This window comes from Carassius auratus, chromosome 39 (assembly GCF_003368295.1).
Source record: "Carassius auratus strain Wakin chromosome 39, ASM336829v1, whole genome shotgun sequence".
Lineage (NCBI taxonomy): Eukaryota > Metazoa > Chordata > Actinopteri > Cypriniformes > Cyprinidae > Carassius > Carassius auratus.
The window spans coordinates 9,063,362-9,073,532 of NC_039281.1; the positions used below are offsets into that span (position 1 = coordinate 9,063,362).

General features: G+C 35.1%; 1 protein-coding gene across 1 annotated transcript in view; it reads right to left on the reverse strand.

Moving 5' to 3' along the window:
- The window catches only part of LOC113058057 (uncharacterized), a 47,112-nt gene extending 37,451 nt beyond the window's left edge, over positions 1 to 9,661 (reverse strand). The window contains exons 1-4 of the mRNA XM_026225725.1: positions 9,524 to 9,661; positions 4,840 to 5,082; positions 2,983 to 3,312; positions 1,303 to 1,545 (exon numbers count right to left, since the gene is read on the reverse strand). Coding sequence (XP_026081510.1) covers positions 1,303 to 1,545; positions 2,983 to 3,312; positions 4,840 to 5,082; positions 9,524 to 9,569 — 862 coding nt within the window. The 5' untranslated portion in view covers positions 9,570 to 9,661. The remainder of the gene's footprint in view (positions 1 to 1,302; positions 1,546 to 2,982; positions 3,313 to 4,839; positions 5,083 to 9,523) is intronic.
- Between the last annotated feature and the right edge of the window lie 510 nt (positions 9,662 to 10,171).

The following is a 10,171-nucleotide window of genomic DNA, read 5'->3' on the forward strand; positions in this document are numbered from 1 at the left end:
TTTGACCAAGACAACTAGCTAGAAGTTACCATGAATAGTCTAAAATAAATATCAACCGTGGAATCATGCTGATAGATAACATGTTAATTGACTGTATATTTACATTTCATTTCAAAGCATTTTATTTTAATATAACTCAAAGTAAAGCATAACAAAATAAACAATGACATCAATTACAGTTTCTAAAGAATGAGATGTTTATCATCACTCTATAATGACACAAATATATTGTGAAGTTAAATGCACATATGTGGTTAAATGTGTTAAAATTCATGTAAAAAACCTGCAGATTCAAGCAAAACCAGAGTCAGAAAACACCAGATGCTGCAAAACTGAGACACGGATGAAGAGCTTCAAACAGATAAAACACCTCAACAGACACTGAACATAAAGAGAAATCAACCAAATCAAGAATAAATTAAAAGAGAAAGAACAGAAAAAACACACAGAATGAGTTCACAATCTGACGGATCTGATTCAGAGAAATAAAAGAATTTGATCACGGATGAACAGAAGGAGTTTAATTCAATGTAATAAAATACTCCTAGTCATTGAAAGCATAAAGAATACAAAATAATTATATGAATAAAACTGATACAAAAAAAGTGTTCAAGAAATAAACACATGTAAAGATCAATGTCTATCATGAAAGCTTCTTCTGTCTCCTGGTTTTATTCAGCAGGTGAAAGCTGAACTGATTCTGAAGTCATTTCTCACAAATGTGAAGATCTGCTGCTGCTCTCATGAATCTTCTGCTGTGTGTTCATGTCTCTCTCTAAATCTTCTCATTCTCACTTTCTCATCTTCCTCTTTCTTTCCTAAAAGCAACACATCATTATTATATTCATACTCTTAATATTTCCATGTCAAATCTATAATGATGATGATGAATGTCTCTCACCTGACGTGTGTCTCATGTAGATGTGAAAAGCTCCTAACAGACCGAACAGAACCATCAGCTGAAGACACCAGACCAGAACAAACACCACAGACACTGAACACACTGAACAACAACAGTGAGACACGAAACAAACCCATCCTTCATGTTTCCAGTAATGTTTGTTGAACTCATACCAGATTCTGGTGTTGGTGTCACAGCTGCAGAAGTTGGTCCTGAAATAAAACATCAGCACAGAATCAGCTTCTTTCTCTCTGAACACATCAACACCATTCACTGCTGAGATCAAGCTGAAACAAACTCATGACACTTTTCAAGAATCAAGAGAACTGACTGTTTTACATGATCAGTGTTGCTTTAGTTCTTATGTATATGTGACATTCATGTTTATTAAATGATCTCACCAGGACAGGGTTTGAGTCTAATGGACGTCTGTGCGTGACTGACGTGGTTCTTCACGCTGCAGATGATGTCTCCATCATTTCCCTCTTTTAGCTGAATGGTGGTGTTTCCATCCACTGGTCCTTGTTCTAGTATTTCTCCATTCAGAGTCCAGCTGGAGATGATGTGATCCCCGTCAGATGAGCAGAACACTGACCTCTGATTGGAGGAGCAGATGATTGACACATTCACTGAGCCAATAGGAGCTGGAGGGAGAGTCACATGATTATTTCTCGACTCATGATGAGTCAGTATCAAGACATTCTGATATGATATCTATAATCACTGAAGTAAACATGCAGTGTAGGTTAGTCATCGGAAATAGGATAAAAAAAATAAAAAAAAATCACAGTAACAGATATATCTTTTTGTAATAATAGATTGTCCTGTAACAATAAAAAGTGTTTAATAATCATTAATTAATATAATATAATATAATATTATACCTGCCAAAAATCTGGAAACATTTCAATTATTCAGTTAGTCTCTTCTGCTCAACAAGGCTGCATTTATTTGATAGAAAAATTAACATAAAAACAGTAATATTGTGAAATATTATAAAAAAAATTTTTTGTTATTATAAACTGTCATTTATTTTTGTGATGTTAAAACTGTATTTTCAGCATCATTCCTCCAGTCTTCAGTGTCACATGATCTTCAGAAATCAGAATAATATGATGATTTACTGCTCAAGAAACATTTCTGATTATTATCAATGTTATAAACAATATTTTTTTGTGGAAATGGTGGTAAACAGAATTTATTTGCGTTTGTTAAATATTTATTAAATTAAAGTGTAACGATCCAAACTTCCTATTCATTGGGAAGAAGGAGGCGGGAACCGGCGCAAAATCAAAATACTTTAATAATTCAAAAATAAACAAAACGGCGCACCAGCCCCTCACGGCGACTGACGCGCACAAATAAAAAGCAAAAACATAAAATAATGTCCCAGGCCTGGTCCTCTCTCGTCCTTCACGGTCATCACTCCAGTTTTATATCCCTCCATCTCCTACGTGGGACTCGATACTAGCGGTGGGGCGCAGGTGTAGCTCATCTCCAATCACTACACCTGGCCTCACTCCTCGCTCCCACGCCTCTCGGCCCCGCCCCACTCGCCACATAAAGCATTTACTAAACTTTTTTTTTTTTTACATTTTAAATATCTTCACTCACTTTTCACAACTTTAATGTATGATTAAAATACATTTACCTCTCTTTTTAAAATCTTACCACAAAATCTTGAGTGTTATCATTGTTTCCACACAGACACACACACACACACACACACACGGACACGCACACACACACACACACACACACACACGGACACACACACGGACACACACACGGACACACACACACACACACACACACACACACACACACACACACACACACAACATTGATAATCTGAATCTAAACTGAGAACACAGCTCTGTTACAGCAGACCAGGAGCATCTCAGAGTAAATGCTGGATTTATGTAATGACATCACAAGCGTTGTTACTGGAGTCTGTAGTGTGTTTACTGTGTTCTACAGGAATAAAAACCTTCCCAGAGATTCAACTGATTCATCTGCATGAGAGTGAGATCTTTGGAGAACATGAGACTGGAATGAGTCTGATGAGAGAGTTTCTGTACCTTCAACAATCACTTGAAGATCTCTAGATGTTTCTGTGCCGTCTGATTCAGTGAGTGTTAATCTGTAATTCCCAGAATCTGATCTGTTCACACGCTTTATTATCACAGTCCCATTAATGACTGTCACTTCAGGTCTGTTTTTATAAAGATCACATTCCTTCTTGTTGTCATTCTTTACTCTACACACTGGATCATCTGCTGTGTTGTCGTTTATTCTCTTTATTAAATGCAGATCATATTTTCTAGCGTCCACCATCAGCAGATTGAGTTTGTCTCCAAGAGCTGCGTAACAGGGACCAGATTGACCAAAACTGCAGAACAGATCCAGACCTGAAGAACAAAACACACACACACACACACACACACACACACGCACACACACACACACACACAATAAATTGTTTTACCAAAATCTAAAGATGTCACAAAAGAAAATGTAAATAAAACATTCAAATAATTTTGAAATGTCTGTTTAACACTGGAATATCCTTTTTTTTTTTTTAAATCTTCAGTCAAAAAGCAAATCTAAATTATGATTTCATTCAAATGTACTTTCACTGTCTACAAACACTTTATTCATGTTGACATGCTTTATTCTGATAAAGCATAAATTGTCTTTGTCCTGTACTTTCTGTTCAGTTCCATTAACCTGCAGCATTTCTCTCTTTATAAATAATGTCTTGATCTTTCTGACATCACATTTAATGGATTGACATCCTTTGAGGAATCCTTTCTGGAACTTTTCAGCACAACAGACATGAAGAAAGAAACACTTTCTCTTACAGTTTTAAAACTCCACTTATATCACTGTATAGACTATGAGTAGATCACTGCAGACTTGTAATGTAATATTGCAACTGGGGCTGCTGATTTAATGCGTTAATTTTATACAACAGAAAAACTTATGCAATAAAAATATCCTGATCCTGCAGCAAGACTGATGGTAATATAGAAGAGGTTTGAGTGATTAATAATCAATATCAACCTGATGAATTTTTTCCCTTTAATGTTATCCTCATTATGTTTCATTTGCAACTACATTGTACGATTTCTTGAGGAACCACAGATATGTTGATGTAGATTCGACTGCTTCAAATACGTCGATGCATCCGGCATCTTGGAACAGTCAACGTGTCACTCAAAGTAAAAATCAGCAAGTTTACAAAGATGCACAGCATCTGGTTGTAAAAACCACAGAGATTTAAACACCAGAAGAAATGTGATAAACTTTCACAGGTGAGAATGATTCATCACGGTCAGGAGCTCATGTGCCAGATGTCAAGAAAAACTTTGCAGTGTAAGTTCATTTAATTTGATCTCACAAATAAGTTGTGTAAAATCTAAAGTGTTGCACATTTTATTGGTACAGAGATAGATATGACTATTTCATAAAAAAAAAAAAAAAAACGTTAGCAACTTCTGTCTATCATTTACTTAGAAGCACCACAATTAAATGATCCTTCATAGGGACTACAGAAACAGATACTCCGAACACACTGAACAACAGTTAGACACAAAACAAATCCATGCTTTTTTTTAAACTCATATTACATTCTGATGTCTGTGAGCTGCTGCACAGACTAGAGGTCAAACTAGAGGTCAAACTAGAGGTCAGAATAGAGGTCAAACTAGTGGTCAATCTAGAGGTCACAGCTGCAGTAGTTGGTCCTGAAATAAAACATCAGCACAGAATCAGCTTCTTTCTCTCTGAACACATCAACACCATTCACTGCTGAGATCAAGCTGAAACAAACTCATGACACTTTTCAAGAATCAAGAGAACTGACTGTTTTACATGATCAGTGTTGCTTTAGTTCTTATGTACATGTGACATTCATGTTTATTAAATGATCTCACCAGGACAGGGTTTGAGTCTAATGGATGTCTCTGCGTGACTGACGTGGTTCTTCACGCTGCAGATGATGTCTCCATCAGTTTCCTCTTTTAGCTGAATGGTGGTGTTTCCATTCATTGGTCCTTGTTCTAGTATTTCTCCATTCAGAGTCCAGCTGTAGATGATCTGGTCCCCGTCAGATGAGCAGAACACTGACCTCTGATTGGAGGAGCAGATGATTGACACTTCCACTGAGCCAATAGGAGCTGGAGGGAGAGTCACATGATTATTTCTTGACTCATGACGAGTAAATATCAAGACAATCTGATATGATATCTATAATCACTGAAGTAAAAATGAGGTGTAGGTTAGTCATCGGAAATAGGATAAAATACAAAAAGAATCATAATAATAATAAAAAAAAATAATAATAATAATAAAAAAAAGCAGCACTTTCTGGCATTTCAGGCATTTCTGACCAAGCCCCTTCCCCCACCCCACACTGATTTTTTTATATAGATTTTATCAAAGTAACATATATATCTTTTTTGTAATAATATATTGTACTGTAAATAAAGTGTTTGATAATCATTAATATAATATAATATAATATAATATAATATAATATAATATAATATAATATAATATAATATAATATAATATAATATAATATAATATAATATGATTTTTATTATTATAATACCTGCCAATAATCTGGAAACATTGCAATTATTCAATTAGTCTCTTCTGCTCACCAAGGCTGCATTTATTTGATAAAAAAAAACATTAACATAAAAACAGTAATATTGTGAAATATTATTACCAATAAAAAAATATTATAAACTAAATTATTTCTGTGATGCTCCGCTGTATTTTCAGCATCATTCCTCCAGTCTTCAGTGTCACATGATCTTCAGAAATCATGAAAATATGATGATTCACTGCTCAAGAAACATTTCTGATTATTATCAGTGTTGAACACAGTTGTGCTGCACAATATTTTTGTGGAAATGGTATGAATTTTATTTTTCAGGATTCTTTGATAAATAGAAAGTTAACTGAACAGAATTTAGTTGCATTTATTAAATATGTACTAAATTAAAGCATTTATTAATCTTTTTTTTTTTTTTTACATTTTAAATATCTTCTCTCACTCTTCACCACTTTTAAAATATGATGAATAAAATTAATTTATCTCTCTTTTGAAAATCTTACCACAAATGTTTGAGTGTTATCATTGTTTCCACACACACACACACACACACACACACACACACACACACACACACACACACACAATGTTAAGCAGCAAAATCTGTTTTCAACATTGATAATCTGAATCTAAACTGAGAACACAGCTCTGTTACAGCAGACCAGGAGCACCTCAGAGTAAATGCTGGATTTATGTAATGACATCACAAGCGTTGTTACTGGAGTCTGTAGTGTGTTTACTGTGTGCTACAGGAATAAAACCTTCCCAGAGATTCAACTGATTCATCTGCATGAGAGTGAGATCTTTGGAGAACATGAGACTGGAATGAGTCTGATGAGAGAGTTTCTGTACCTTCAACAATCACTTGAAGATCTCTAGATGTTTCTGAGCCGTCTGAGTGAAAGAGAATTAATCTGTAATTCCCAGAATCTGATCTGATCACACGCTTTATTATCAGAGTCCCATTAATGACTGTCACTTCAGTTCTGTTATTATAAAGATCACAATCACTCTTCATCGTGTCATTCTTTACTCTACAAACTGGACCATCTTCTGTGTTGTAATTTATTCTCTTTTTTAACTGCAGGTCATATTTTCTAGCGTCCTGCACCATCAGCAGATTGAGTTTGTCTCCCAGAGCTGTGTAACAGGGAACAGATTGATCAAAACTGCAGAACAGATCCAGACCTGAAGAACAAAACACACACACACACACACACACACACACACACAAACACACACACACACACACACACACACACACACAGAGAACAGAAGTAAGATTTCAGACTCTTGATCTGATCTCAGTTCATCTCAGTAACGCTCATCTAATGCTGAACTCTTTTCTCTTGAAGAACAATGTCATGTGTGTGTCTCCTGACTTAATACTGATAGAATTAACACAATACTGAACATAATCATATTACTGGACAGATTCAACTAATACAAGATAACTGTTCAAATAAAACATTCATTTTAATTCAGAACGTCTGTTTTACATTGAAATATCAGCTAGTCTATATGCTCTCGATCATCTTAATGTCCATTTAATTCAAATTAAACTCACGCTTTCACTGTGTACACTGTTTTCTTCCTGAAATGCTTCATGTGTGTTAACATGCAGTCTTCTGATCATACAGAAATAGTTTGACCTGCGTTTTCTGTCCAACCCCATTACCCTGACATTTCTCTAATAATCTCTTAATCTTTCTGACATCATATTTAATGAAGACATCATTTATATAAAAAATGAATGAATATGAAAATCTGAAATAAAAGTACAAAATACTAAATCTTTTCAGTATAATGGATCTGAAGAAACACACACTTCCTCTCACATGTGTAACTCTCCACAAACACAAACTCTTAAGATGACTAGATCACTGCAAACTCTTAATGTAGTTTTACAACTCCAATGATTTTATTTGAGATGAGTTTGATGTGAAAGTGACTCACATGCAGCAGTTTGCAGCAGCAGCATCAGTCCAAAGATCAGCATCATTTCTCTAAAGTCCAGTCTCCAGCAGAAGAGTGTGACGTGACCTGATTCTGCTTTACTCTCAATAAACATGTCTACAGCATCTCATCAGTCAACTACAGATACTGTTTCAACTAAAGATACTTCTCTCTTTTAGCTTCTAAAACTAGATTAAATGTGCTTGACAATGGTTCCTTCTTTCTCTTAGTTTGTCTTGTTTTAGATGAGTTGTGATGTGAACTAACAGCATGTGTCTTCCTCCATATGAGGAAACTTCCTCTTTCCTCGATGAAGCGGTCAGAGGTTTCCTCACGTGTCAGTCCAGTGTGAGTCTCGCAGTGAAGACGCTTGATGAGAGCCAGAACACAGACGATCTGAAGCAGCGTCACACTCTTCTGCTGGAGACTGGACTTTAGAGAAATGATGCTGAACATTGATTTGTGCAGCTTCTCAGTTAACAACGGCTCTGTGTAATAACAGCTGTTCTATGTGAAATCACACACCTGATGGAACCTTCCGCTGATTAGAGAACTGCTTTACTGACGAGATGCGCATTAATTATCGGCCGATACCACTACTGTATAGACTATGAGTAGATCACTGCAGACTCTTAATGTAATATTGCAACTAGGTCTGCTGATTTAATGCATTAATCTTATATTACAGAAAAAAATTATGCATTAAAATCATTAACACAATAAACTCAACCCGCCTCGGCTCAGAACTGTCCATCATCTTAGACAAAAAACTACAGTGTAAGATTAACAAACGTAAAACTAGACTCAAAGTGCAGATCTGTCGAACTCTAATGGCTAACACTGCCCGCAAATTCTGATTTGGACGAGGATTCGATTAGAACTACAATCACAAATAAAAAGTGTTAAAAAACAACACACATGCAGACTGATGGTAATATAGAGGGGGTTTGAGTGATTAATAATCAATATCAACATGATTTTTTTTTTTTTATGTTATCCACATTATGTTTCATCTGCAACAACTCAGTAACATTTCATAAGGAACCATAGATATGTTGATGATGATTCAATGATTCATCCCGGTCAGGAGCTCATGTGCCCTGAAATCATAAAATAATTGCTAAGTATTATATGTACAAAATGTGTTGAGTAAAGCTCTGTAAGAACTTCATTTTTTGCAGCACTGAAAGTGTGTGTCATTGGTTTGTCAAAAGTAGTTCACATACACACACTTGTGGTTTTCACACAAACTTGAACACTTTGGCCAAATTCAGGACATACGTCATGTAGATAACCGGACAAGAGCAAAGACTGCATGCATGGACATTATTATATTATTTAAATTTATATATGGTTAAAAGGGTGACAGGATGCATGCAAGTCTAAAGACGCAATTGTGATGAACTTGTTTGACCCAAACCTTGTCTACTATTCTCCAGCACACTCTAAATAATGTAGATAGTTTCATCACAAAATGTGCACATACTTTTAGGGCGTAGTATAAGTTGGCAATTTAAATTTAAGTTTGGTCATTTAATAGATGCTTTTATCCAAAGCGACTTACAAATGAGAACAATGGAAGCAATCAAAATCAAACTAAATCATATAATAAATAAAAAGTAAGAACAAATAAAATAAAATAAAAAGATAGAATAGGAAAAGAAGAGAGCAAGCTAGTGTAAGAGGTCTTCATTTTTTAATTTTATTTTTAATTAATATTTATTGAATTTGGATGCAACATATTTGTGAAGTGTTTTACATCAGCAATAAATGCATTTGTAGAACTATCCACTGAAACTGGACTAAAAAGACTACATAAAGAAATAGAAACTATAATTTTGATTTCATGGGTCTTAAACAGTCTCTCTTCTACTGTGATGTAAACGATGGAAAATAATATTAATAAACCACCGACACACACTCAATCAAGAAGATCTCTTGCTAGATCCCTGCAGACTCTTAATGTAATATTACATTCATCAGACATTGATCTGATTGATTCAGCATGATCAGATGAGTTTGATGTGAAAGTGACTCACATGCAGCAGTTTGCAGCAGCAGCATCAGTCCAAAGATCAGCATCATTTCTCTAAAGTCCAGTTTCCAGAAGAGAAGAGCTCAATCCCAGCAGAAGAGTGTCAGATCGAGTCTCACACAGCGTCTTCACTGACAAACAGACAGCAGCTCTACTGACACACCAGGAAACTACATCACTTTAACAAAGAAAGAACAGGAAGCTTTCAGAGAGGGTCAACAGTTCCTTCTTAAATACACACAAAGAAAGATATAAGAAAAAGAATCACTTTGTTTATCAAGATTTGGCAAAAAAGTGTGTGTCATTGGTTAGTCAAAAGTACTTCACATACACACAACACTTACCAGGACAAATATAATACTAAACATTTTTTTTTAAATCTAAAGTAAGTCTGTAGCTAAATTTAAATTAACTCTGACGCAGAAGATTGAAACCACAAAACATAAACAACAAAACACCAGACACTGCAAAACTGAGACACGGATCAGGAGGAACAGTTTTGAACGGATAAAAAATCTGGACTGAAACTGAAAAAAAAAAAAAAAATGTTGCAACAGCGTGTGTATCTGCAAATATTTCTGTGCATAGGAACAATCTGATACATATTTTAGTATTTTGGCAAAGCATACTAAAGATGGGGGTGTTTTTCACT